General features: G+C 37.1%; 1 protein-coding gene across 1 annotated transcript in view; it reads right to left on the reverse strand.

Annotated features, from left to right (window-relative positions):
• Window positions 1–260: 260 nt before the first annotated feature.
• The window catches only part of wee2 (WEE2 oocyte meiosis inhibiting kinase), a 112703-nt gene continuing 99580 nt past the window's right edge, over window positions 261–13383 (reverse strand). The window contains exons 11-12 of the mRNA XM_028807900.2: window positions 8648–8793; window positions 261–649 (exon numbers count right to left, since the gene is read on the reverse strand). Of these exons, the coding sequence (XP_028663733.2) occupies window positions 505–649; window positions 8648–8793 (291 nt within the window). The 3' untranslated portion in view covers window positions 261–504. The remainder of the gene's footprint in view (window positions 650–8647; window positions 8794–13383) is intronic.

The raw sequence follows: 13383 nt of genomic DNA on the forward strand, positions 1-13383 counted from the left end.
GTGGATTTACGTATTGTAATTGGTTTCTCTCACTTCTCTCAGTTACTTTCACAGAACTTATATCTGTACACAGTGCAAAAGATACAGGAAATAAATATCACTGTATGCAGTGGTTGTATGGTCATTCAATGCAGGGTTCAAGGTGTGAAACCATTCTTCAAGTGCTGACATTTTAAGGAGACAATCTATGTAAAAATGCACACAAACAGACTCATTGGTTTGGTAGTGGAAAAGGAAACACCACACAGAAACTCAGAAGCTGAATATATAATTAAAACTTTATTTAAAATACAATTAAAACCAACAACAGCTAAAACAAACCGCGTTCAATTATTTACTCTGTTCTCACTGTGTGCTGGTAATACTTCAAGATGTTTATATTGCTAACAAGTTAAATAATAACGCAGATCATGTAAACATAAAAGACTTGAAACTTGCTTATTTTGATCAATGCTCTGGATACAAAGTTAAGTTATACAAAGTAAGTGCAATAATTCAAAAATATCAGTATCCCACATTAAAACTCATTGATCGGGCCACCTTTCCTCCAACGAGGCGTCGTCCTGTACGTGGTTGGCAAACATCAGGAAGACTCCTCTGCGATTCTTTTGTGCATTTTAAGGCAGCAAGCTTAGCTTCTTTTAACTCCCTGGAAAAAATGGGGGGGGAAACCATAAATTAAACACACATCCCAAAACATTGGCATAAAATATATATTTACCATTTTAAGTCATTTTCTTTTACAATTATTACATTTCCCAAGAGAAAAAAAGACATTAAGTGAATCTTTTCCTAAAATAAAAAATAAGTCTAAGCTAGTGGTAGTCAACCTGGTCCCTACTGCCCACTAGTGGGCGTTCCAGCTTTGATGGTGGGCGGTAGCGGAGCAACAAAACGGCGCTGCGATTACATACTATTGTCGCCCAAAAACTAGCAGTTCGTCGTTTTATTACCCCGTAGACAAAGAACTCCATGGTTCGATGCTTCTTTCTATGACAGAAACTGCCGGACAATGGAGACGCCAATTAACTCATATTTTCGTCTCGATCCCCGGATTTTAGGGTAATAGGGTGACATTCTAGGAACCCCCCCTTGGACTGCCAAAACTAGCCGATGTCTCGCTACTTCGCCCCGATCGCAAAGAAGTGATGCCATTGGCCAACACCCGCTACATAAAATTTTATAAAACGCACAACCATGGATACTCACTAACTTAGTCTCGTCTCGACAAACTCTCGCTCAACCATGACACTTGTAACGTCCGGCAATCCTCAACTTAGAGGTACCCAGCATTTGTTACTCTGTCAACACATTCATCATTTCAACGTACGAGAAGCTACGATTACTACATCCCGATCCCGACTCCCAATGGCTGTTGTTGGATCCACATATCTTTCAACATTACGGTCTGACGAAAACCTCGCGGGATCGTGATAGCCAGTGCCTTGACCGACCATCCACATCCAACGTACGCTGTGCTGTCCAGCGACCGGAACACCTAATCCTGCCTGACCAACGCCAGGAGACAAGGAGGACGTCTCACATACCGGATCAGAAAAGCACGCAACCTTCCAAAAGTCGCGACCACGCAACAGACTTCAAGCGCATAAGTTTTGATCACGTTACGTAAGTGAAGCTAAATCGTTACGTAATCGAAACTAAAGTCAGTACGTAGTTAGATTTCTGAGTGCAAGCACGTGCTTACAGCTTCAAACAAAATATTGTGAAATATCGTGAGCCCATGTCTCAAAAAAAGAAATACACACGCGGCTATTCGCCAGAGTATCTGAAGATGGGTTTCATAGAATCTGTTGCAAATAAACAACATCCAATGTGTTTATTGTGCCATAAAACATTATCCAATGAAGCCAAGTCGATTGCGAGAACATCTTTCTACAAAGCATCCAAATGACAAGGACAAGCCCATTGAATATTTTCAGGAAATATATAAAAAATTTCAAAATCGTTCAACTATCGTTGCATCATTTAAGAAACATACAACGAACGAAGATGGATTAACTGCCACATCGCATTTCACAATTAATTGCAAAAAGTGGTAAAAGCTATAATATTGGAGAAACTGTAATAATACCCTCTATAAAAGAATTTCTCAACAGTAATGCATCAGGATATACCTCAAATTTTAAAAACGTTGCCCCTAAGCGATAGCACAGTAAAGTGGCGAATTGATGAAATGGCAGTTAATGTTGAAAACAAACTTAAGTATTCTCCAAAACTCTTCATTTTCCATGCAATTGGACGAATCTACCATTGCAGATAATGATGCTTTATTGATGGCATATGTACGCTATTTTGATGAAAACGATTACGAGAAGAAATGCTATTCGCAATAAATCTCATCACAGATACAAAAGGATTATCTATATTTAATACTGTGAGAACATACTTTACAAAAAATAACATTCCTTTGAATAATATTGTTGCATGCGCTACTGATGGAGCACCATCAATGGTAGGTCGCTATCGTGGATTTGTTGCTTATTTGAAGCAGGAAGTGCCAAATGTTTTATGTATTCATTGTGTGGTGCACAGACGACATCTTGTAGGAAAACATCTAAGTACAAGTCTCCATTCATCATTAACTATAATAATTCGAGCCGTAAACAAGATCAAATCCAATGCAAAGAATGATAGAATGTTTCGGCAGCTTTGCCAGGACAATAATGAAGGCTTTATTAAGTTACTTTTGCACACAAAAGTTTGGTGGCTGTCAAAGGGTACATCTTTGGCTAGATTTGTAGCATTATATGATAGTGTCATACAATTTTTTGAAAGTAATAATGAGACCAATCTGTGTCAACAGTTAAAAACAGTAAAGAATGATACCTTTTACTTGGCAGATATTTTCAAGAGATTTAACGATGTCAATTTGCAGCTTCAAGGAGTTAATAAAACTCTTATAGGTTGCCAAAGTATTGTGCTATTATTTATTGACAAACTTGAACTACTTCGTCATAATCTATTGGAGAGAATTTCTTCAGTTTCCTCAATTATCATCTATAAAAGATGATGTAACTCCTGAGGATATTGACAGACTCAGTAGCCACCTCAACGAACTTAAAATTGGACATGGAAAAACGATTAAGATATTTTGAAATTGAAGGTATATGACTGGATGAAAAATCCTTTTACCGCAAATATTGAAGAGGCTGATACAACTTGCCAAGAAGAACCGTTAGAAATTAGATATGATGAAGAAAGTAAACATTAATTCAACAGTGGTGGATATGAAAACCAATGGCAAAATAAAAAAATGCCGGTCTTATATCCAAATATGTGGAAAATGGTATTCAGTTTATTGATACCTTTCCCTACCTCATATCTTGTGGAATCAGGATTTAGTGCTGTTAATCATATTATGACCAAAGAAAGAAACCGCCTGAATATTTCCGAAAGGGGAGACCTTCGTTTGTTCCTCACAAAAATTGAACCGGATATTCAATATTTAGTTTCCCAGCATCAGCCTCAGGGATCCCACTAATAATTCAATTAACTAATGTAATTTCTATGTATGCAAAGTATAAATAAAAAGATAGATTTAACTATAGTAAGTTGTTTTATAAAGATTTATTCTGCCAAACTTAGCGAAAATCCGACATAAAGTACTTGGTAAGTAATTATTATTATATGCTTTAACTTGCTGTAACTCTGCTTTATAAATTTTATAAAGTAAAGTTACTTCCCTACTTTATAAATCACCATTACTGTGGAACCGGTGGGCAGTTAGAAAATTTTACTAATAACAAAGATACAAAAGTGGGCAGTAGGTATAAAAAGGTTGACTACCCCTGGTCTAAGCCCTGAATATTCAGATATTGATCTGCATCTTCAGATTACACACATTGTAGAATCATATCAATGTCATTTTTGGGGGAGTAGGGTGAGTTTTTTGTGAGATTCTGCCATTTCTAAAAAGTACAGCTAGGTTCTTCATCTCTTTTTTTGTTTCTTGTTTCTTTTTTTGTTTTAAAATTAAACCTCTAATTTTGTTAAGAAAGAAAGATGCTGTTCTCCTAAACAGCAGCATAAGATTTGAACAAAGGAAAGCATAAAGGTGTGCACTCTTCTGCACTCACTCTTATGGTCTCAAGACCATAAAAAATGTTTTGAAAGGACTGCTTGAAACAGACACAAAACACATATAATGGAAAAGAACAATTAAGCACAAAATCACTCAGGCACCACATCCAAAAAAATGACAGCTCACTGGCAGTCCAGGTTCTGACGCACACAGATGATCAGTTACACTACGGCCAGTGTCTCATTCAGAAAGCTTTTTCACTACATCTGCTCACCATTAGACCGTGCCACTATTATGAATTCATTTGCAACAATCTAGCTCATATGCTCTGGTGGCTGCCAAAGGTGAGACAAGAGTCAACCATTAAACCATGGTATTTACAGTATATACAGTGCATCCGTAAAGTATTCACAGCGCATCACTTTTATCACATTTTGTTATGTTACAGCTTTATTCCAAAATGGATTAAATTCATTTTTTTCCTCAGAATTCTACACACAACACCCCATAATGACAACGTGAAAAAATGTTTACTTGAGGTTTTTGCAAATTTATTAAAAATAAAAAAACTGAGAAATCACATGTACATAAGTATTCACAGCCTTTGCTCAATACTTTGTCGATGCACCTTTGGCAGCAATTACAGCCTCAAGTCTTTTTGAATATGATGCCACAAGCTTGGCACACCTATCCTTGACCAGTTTCGCCCATTCCTCTTTGCAGCACCTCTTAAGCTCCATCAGGTTGGATGGGAAGCGTCGGTGCACAGCCATTTTAAGATCTCTCCAGAGATGTTCAATCTGATTCAAGTCTGGGCTCTGGCTGGGCCACTCAAGGACATTCACAGAGTTGTCCTGAAGCCACTCCTTTGATATCTTGGCTGTGTGCTTAGGGTCGTTATCCTGCTGAAAGATGAACCATCGTCCCAATCTGAGGTCAAGAGCGCTCTGGAGCAGGTTTTCATCCAGGATGTCTCTGTACATTGCTGCAGTCATCTTTCCCTTTATCCTGACTAGTCTCCCAGTTCCTGCCGCTGAAAAACATCCCCACAGCATGATGTTGCCACCACCATGCTTCACTGCAGGGATGGTATTGGCCTGGTGATGAGCGGTGCCTGGTTTCCTCCAAATGTGACGCCTGGCATTCACACCAAAGAGTTCAATCTTTGTCTCATCAGACCAGAGAATTTTCTTTCTCATGGTCTGAGAGTCCTTCAGGCGCATTTTGGCAAACTCCAGGCAGGCTGCCATGTGCCTTTTACTAAGGAGTGGCTCCCGTCTGGCCACTCTACCATACAGGCCTGATTGGTGGATTGCTGCAGAGATGGTTGTCCTTCTGGAAGGTTCTCCTCTCTCCATAGAGCACCTCTGGAACTCTGACAGAGTGACCATCGGGTTCTTGGTCACCTCCCTGACTAAGGCCCTTCTCCCCCGATCGCTCAGTTTAGATCGCCGACCAGCTCTAGGAAGAGTCCTGGTGGTTGCGAACTTCTTCCACTTACGGATGATGGAGGCCAACGTGCTCATTGGGACCTTCAAAGCAGCAGAAATTTTTCTGTAACCTTCCCCAGATTTGTGCCTCGACACAATCCTGTCTCGGAGGTCTACAGACAATTCCTTTGACTTCATGCTTGGTTTGTTCTCTGACATGAACTGTCAACTGTGGGACCTTATATAGACAGGTGTGTGCCTTTCCAAATCATGTCCAATCATCTGAATTTACCACAGGTGGACTCCAATTAAGCTGCAGAAACATCTCAAGGATGATCAGGGGAAACAGGATGCACCTGAGCTCAATTTTGAGCTTCATGGCAAAGGCTGTGAATACTTATGTACATGTGCTCTCTCAATTTTTTTATTTTTAATAAATTTGCAAAAACCTCAAGTAAACTTTTTCATGTTGTCATTATGGGGTGTTGTGTGTAGAATTCTGAGGAAAAAAATGAATTTTAATCCATTTTGGAATAAGGCTGAAACATAACAAAATGTGGAAAAAGTGATGCGCTGTGAATACTTTCCGGATACACTGTACACAAAGAATGACGAGACATCAATTGTGATTGATTATGTGTTAATTTATAAACATTTCGAATCATCGTTTGTAAAAGTTTTTTCACCTAACATTAATTCAGTCCACTCATAAAACAAATTATTACAATAAAGTTTCCATGGCCAAAGTCTAAAATTACTATATAATGGGTGATTTTTTTCTCCAAAACTAAACTCTTATTTTAGGAAAAGCTGAAAAAGCTAAATGGTATTATTTTATATTTTCATTTGACCACAAAAGCACAACATGACACTACCAAGTTGAAAATACATGTTTGAATATTTGCCCCATGCAAAGATGGTAAAACTAAACATTTGCTGATGGGCAATGGATGCTAATGTTTTTCTTTTTTAATCACAAAGAGTTAAAATTAAAGGAGTAATATTTAAAATATGAGCATTCAGTTTTGTAATAGTGTTTCTAGTAAACAGAGAAAAGGGATACAAGCATACCATACCAAAATTGTGTAATTTTAAATTGTTTATAGAAAAATCTGGAAGCTCCCTCAATGGACAATTACGGCAGAGGAAAACGAACTGCAAAAGAGGTGTGTTTTTTCTAGCAGAAAAAAAATATTCTACTTCTGTTTATCTGTGACAACATTATTTATCCTGATACTATCATATTTTATATCAGGTTGCTCATCTATACCACACTTCCTATTCAGTTTGATAATTCATATATAATTGTACCATTTTATTGAAATAAGCTATTTACGATAGATAGATAGATAGATAGATAGATAGATAGATAGATAGATAGATAGATAGATAGATAGATAGATAGATAGATAGATAGATAGATAGATAGATAGATAGATAGATAGATAGATAGATAGATAGATAGATAGATAGATAGATAGATAGATAGATAGATAGATAGATAGATAGATAGATAGATAGATAGATAGATAGATAGATAGATAGATAGATAGATAGATAGATAGATAGATACTTTATTAATCCCAATGGGAAATTCACATTCTTCAGCAGCAGCATACTGATACACGGAGCTGCTGAAAAGGCTGCCACAATATTACCCTGGTTTGCTTTTGTAATATGTCTTGTGATGGCATATTATATAAAATGATGCTATGTAAAATAAAGCACATTTAACATTCTTTTCAGCTTCCAAGATGCTAGGTCTTTATTAGTGTGTTGACTACAAATGTACATAGTATACTTGAGATGGAGACTTTTCAGCATATTACAAAGTGGAGCTGTAGATGTAATGCCCAATTTTACTTTAAATTTGTTTTCTGGGGCCAAGGATAAAAAAAAAAAAAAAAATCAGTTTGACGAATATGAAAATTACCAGTGGTTGGAAAAAGTGCCTTTACTTCTGTAATTAAATCAGATTAACATATGAAGGAACAGCCTTTACTGTGCTGGAAGAATAATAAAAAAAACCAAATAAGACAGCAGAACGGTGGCTCTTTGCCCAACTAAGCCAGGAACCAGTCAACTCGCGAGGAATGATATATGAGAAGTCCCAAAGTAAACATTTTATCCACCATCCAAAACCAGTGCGGTAATTTGCATATGCATCTCTGATCAGTAACCATAATTTTTAAACAAAATATACTTGGCTTGTTACAATATAAACCACAATCACCAAACAGTTGGACATTTCTCAGAATCAAAAAGCTTCAGAAAAAATCAAGTTTAATGGTTAAAACTAACTTCTTAGCAGCCACCTAAAAGACTTACCTGGGAAAGGCTTTTAAGTCTAAGGACACCTACTTTTATAAAGAAAAACAGCATATGCATGGTAGTGGACATTTACCCAATTGAATATATTCAAGATAATAGACTTTGAGAGCTATAAAATTGTGGGCAAGTCTTGGGAGTGGCTGGAAACCTGTTAATTAAAAAAGGAATTAAGTGACTTGAAAGGAAAATATTCCACTTGCAACTTTTGAGTATTGGCCAAATAAATAAGTAAATGAAAAGAAAAAAATGACTAAGTTATCCATGCACTTCTTCCAGCTGTGCTGAAATGCTTAGCAAGATTAAAACCAAACATCAAGTCCTTTTGGGTAAGAAATCTGCATTGCTTTGGAAAACATTTCTACCACTATATCTAAACAGAAGTGAACTCTCAGGGAGCTGGCACCACAGCTGGATACAGCCCCACTAATCCATTTATTAATCAAAACACAGACGTGTAACCAATCCATTCTGACTGCTGAGCTTCCGAGATCTTTCTCTCTGAAAATGTACATTAGTTAAGCAAGTTACATCTGTTCAACATTTTAAGTGTTATAATCCAAACTACTTGCCAAGATGCGCTGTCTACAGTGAAAGAAAATGTATTTTACTGACTTCACAAAGGAGTTTTGCTTGAATTTGGAAAATTACTATTATAGCAGTACATGGCAGAATAGCTCACTATAAATTTTAGACGGAGTATAAAAGTGGCTTCAAATCTCTAATTTTTTTGCATTCATACTTGTGTACTTTTCTTTTGATACATGTGTAAATTTGCCAAAAATCTGCATTCTTCAATAATTAATGTAACCGTTTTAAATATCAAAAAATAAGGAAAGATACTTACTTTTCTAACATGGCAGTCCTGAATTTCTCCACATTGAGTTCTTTAAGGAGCTGGGCTGCAGTCTTTCCAACACCTTTCTTTAAAACTGGATGTTTACATAGTCCAGATGCAGAAGGACGAAGAGCTGGATCAGGATGAATCATCATCTGAAAGCAATGTGGTAAAATCAATTACCTGAACAAGCTATGCCCAGTATTAGTGTAGATAGTGCTACACTAAAACAAGACACGAAGATTTAAATTAAGTTATATCAGCTGAAAATGATGAATATAATTTCTATGCTCGTCTAGATTAAACTAGTGTTCTAGGTTTGTTTTTCTGATAAGATACACCACAAGCAAGCAAATTTCAAACTTTTCAATTCTAGTGTTTAAAAATTTTTTTAAAAGCAGTGTTCATTATATCTTTATTATTATATTGGTCTACTTTTCATTTACCAATCACATTTGTGCTAACTTAAAGAGCAAGAATAGTCATATTGAGTAAAGCTACTGTATATGTTTATCTTTTACATCCAACACTTTATTATGTATTAATTTTCTTAGTACCCTGATGTACCCTCTTTTAAGGAAATGACTTGTAATTAAAAATTTTTTTTTAAATAGCTCTAAATATTTAATTTTGCAGTTTCATAACTTGTGTTTCAGAAAATCTTCAATATGAAAACTACCACCCAGCTTACAAAGATTTACATGAAGTTCAGCTAACTGGCTATTCCTCAAAGCTAGTACACTACACAAGTAGCAAATTTGAAATGTACAGTATAAAGCTCAACTATACTGAGATTAAACAACAACCAGTAGATTTCAAACACAACGAGAGAACATCACTAAAGTTCATGTTTTTTTTTTTTTTCCAAATAAAAAAATAAATATAAAACATATGAAAAGCAACTTATTTTAAAAAAACAAAAAAGCAAAGTACAGATTTGTTTTATTTAAATAAACGTCAAACTAAAAATAACCCTGTAAGGTATACTCCAAAACTGGGAAGATGCTTAACACACTAATTTGTATCTAGGACTTGGAAATTACAAAGAAAGGTTGTTATTCATCCAGTTGGAAGTTGCTGTTAGTTTAGATAAAAACAATGTCGCATTACGAAACATTTACAACAATTTCCAATGGTAAACTTCATTTATATAATCTTAAAATCGGAGTCAGTCAGTGGTATGCTCCTGTGACTGCCTTTTAGCCAGTGTGACATAACCAGCAGCTAAGTCCAACTTGTTGCAAGAGGTGGGCTCTGTATGCACGAGAGATAACAACCAATGAATGTTCAACTGAATTGCAATGTATACAGTGCATCCGTAAAGTATTCACAGCGCATCACTTTTTCCACATTTTGTTATAGCCTTATTCCAAAATGGAATTCCTCAGAATTCTACACACAACATCCCATAATGACAACATGAAAAAAGTTTACTTTAGGTTTTTGCAAATTTATTAAAAATAAAAAAACTGAGAAATCACATGTACATAAGTATTCACAGCCTTTGCTCAATACTTTGTCGATGCACCTTTGGCAGCAATTATAACCTCAAGTCTTTTTGAATATGATGCCACAAGCTTGGCACACCTATCCTTGGCCAGTTTCGCCCATTCCTCTTTGCAGCACCTCTCAAGCTCCATCAGGTTGGATGGGAAGCGTCAGTGCACAGCCATTTTAAGATCACTCCAGAGATGTTCAATCGGATTCAAGTCTGGGCTCATGCTTCACTGTAGGGATGGTATTGGCCAGGTGATGAGCAGTGCCTGGTTTCCTCCAAACGTGACGCCTTGCATTCACACCAAAGAGTTCAATCTTTGTCTCAGGTGCCTTTTGGCAAACTCCAGGTGGGCTGCCATGTGCCTTTTACTAAGGAGTGGCTTCCGTCTGGCCACTCTACCATACACGCCTGATTGGTGGATTGCTGCAGAGATGGTTGTTCTTCTGGAAGGTTCTCCTCTCTCCAAATAGGACCTCTGGAGCTCTGACAGAGTGACCATTGGGTTCTTGGTCACCTCGCTGACTAAGGCCCTTCTCCCCCGATCGCTCAGTTTAGATGGCCAGCCAGCTCTAGGAAGAGTCCTGGTGGTTTCAAACTTCTTCCACTTACAGATGATGGAAGCCACTGTGCTCATTGGGACCTTCAAAGCAGCAGAAATTTTTCTGTAACCTTCCCCAGATTTGTGCCTCGAGCCAATCCTGTCTCGGAGGTCTACAGACAATTCCTTTGACTTCATGCTTGGTTTGTGCTCTGACATGAACTGTCAACTGTGGGACCTTATATAGACGGAACACACATGAAATGCATGTGTTCCAAATAATGATCTATTATTTCCACTCTAAAACTCCAGCACTTCACTCCCAGATAATCGAGGCAAGAGCTCGGAGAACTTTGTGCACGTTCTGCAGCGGTGTGGGGATGGAATAGCAGGCTGCTTGCTGCTTGTCTTTATCGGCACATTTACAGGACAAAAGACGCTGACAGAAAGGTGCGATGGGTTTTAAGGTGGGCTTGATCTACGAGTTTTTTCGTAGGCTCTGGTAATTCTAGTGTTAAGTCTTTTATTTGCCCCCTGAATTGATCTCATTGTTTAGTTAGCTTACCTTGTTTCTTTCTCATTATTTGCACTCAGAAGAATATTGCAGACAGATTTATAATGAATATTTTTTTGGTGCTACAGCTTTAAAAAAAAAAAAAAAAAAAAAAAAAAAAAAAGTTTCCATTTTCCTTTTTATACCCTTTTACTATGGAGTTTGGTCTCTTAATATCTTAATACCGACAATCAATCAGAGTGGACAGAGGTGCAAAAGAAACTAAGGACTACAAAGACAGCAGCTATTTCAGTGTTTTAACACTGAATCTAACACACTTGTAATACAAGGAAACAATGGTTTAAATAACCTGAAAATTAAAAGTACAAAACATAAAATACATTAAAAATACTGCATTTATCCCCGTCTTACACATGTAAATGTTTGCTTCATCCAGTAATCATGTGGCATAAAGAATTTGTAGTTTCTGTAGCAACACATTAAAAACATGGAAACCTGCCAATGACAGCATACTTAATTAATGAAGGAGACAACTTAAAGAAGAAATTGGTTGGTATGCAAACTTGCACTCAAGAGGCCCTAGGACTTAATTTGAAAACCCAAACTATACAATATGAACATTAATTCAATTATGATTTTTGTGAAAATTGTAATTAAATGAGCGCCAATAATAGACGTTCAGGGGCTATTAAATATTACTGAACTGTGCAGTAATTAAAGACATGTGCAATGCCTAGTTCTACATTGGAGGGGGATAATGCTACTGGATGGTATTTTGTAACACTTTACAGAATCACAATAAGGTTTCAACTAGTTTGTGTCAGTTTAACAAACAAGCTTTGGGAAGGTGTTCTTTGTGAATTTGTGATGTGTGAAAATCCTGCACTTGTTAAACCATCAAAATACAGTAAAAACAAGAAAACAGGACATTAATGTAAATAATGTTTTACATCTGTCTAGTTCTGAACTCCTAGAAGCCAAGCATTTATCTCTTACTCATCCCAATGTCAAGATTTGATGTGTTGCAGGCCTCCACAAGACCATCCGCAACCATTTTAAAATAAATAAATAGTACTCAATTTTCAATAAACAACAAAAAGCAACAAAAGGAACAGAAGGAATACTTATTTTTGATTTGACAATTTAGTTTCTTTTTTATGGTATAGTCTATATAGTACACATCTTCAAAGTTTGTGTCATAGAAGACATGTGAAATATGTTTATTTCTTGATCAGTCCTAATTTTATTATCGTGCAGTGTGGCGGACGGCTAGGACCCTTGCCCGGCTGGGATGCCCCTGTAATGGAAGGACTGGGGGAGAGAATATATTCGGAGCAATACCTCTACCGGAACACAAAAGGGCAAATCCCCTGGATTGCATCAGGGCGGCGCCTGGACAATTCCAGGGCCCTGAACTGCAGCATGCACTTCTGCCACACTTGGAAGTACTGCCAGAAGAGATGTCTTGATCAAGTCAAAGTCTTCACAAAACAAGTGCAACCAAAGGAAAAATCTGCTACAGGTGACCAAACATGGTAGAACCAAAGAAGCGCAAAATAGCGAGTGCAGAAAATTTCAGACATGGTGGGAAAATGAATATTTCTGCCTAGAAGCGGAAGGGAAGTGTGTCTTTTTGATTTGCAATGAAACTATTGCAGTGACGAGAGTATAATGTGAGATGACACTACGAAATCAAACACCTGACCTACACTGGTACTAAGCGAGAACACAAAGTTAAGCAAATGGCAGTTAGTCTGCTAGCTCAACAAAGGTATTTTTTCCATGCTGACAAAACACAAGAAAATGCCACATTAGCCAGTTGCGAGGTAGCACAACTCATTGCCTGACACAGGAACCATTCTCAGATAGTGATTTCATAAAACAGTGCCTCACTGAAGTCGGAGGAATAATGTGCCCAGAAAAAAATGCAGGAATTCAAACAACATTAGCTGTCCAGAAACAGTTGTGTGGCAAATTGAAGATTTGTCAGTTACTGTAAAACATTAAGTGTTAGGTAAAGCTTGTGCTTTTTAATTTTTACTTGATTGCATGTGATGAGAGCACAGATGCCAGAGACACCATACGGCTGTTCATTTTTTTGCAGGGAGTTGACGATAACTTTTACATTACAGAGGAGTTAATTGATCTTCGGAATCTAAAGAGAGGACATTTTTGAAGCTGTGTCAGATGCACTT

This window comes from Erpetoichthys calabaricus, chromosome 1 (genome assembly GCF_900747795.2).
Source record: "Erpetoichthys calabaricus chromosome 1, fErpCal1.3, whole genome shotgun sequence".
Taxonomy (NCBI): domain Eukaryota; kingdom Metazoa; phylum Chordata; class Cladistia; order Polypteriformes; family Polypteridae; genus Erpetoichthys; species Erpetoichthys calabaricus.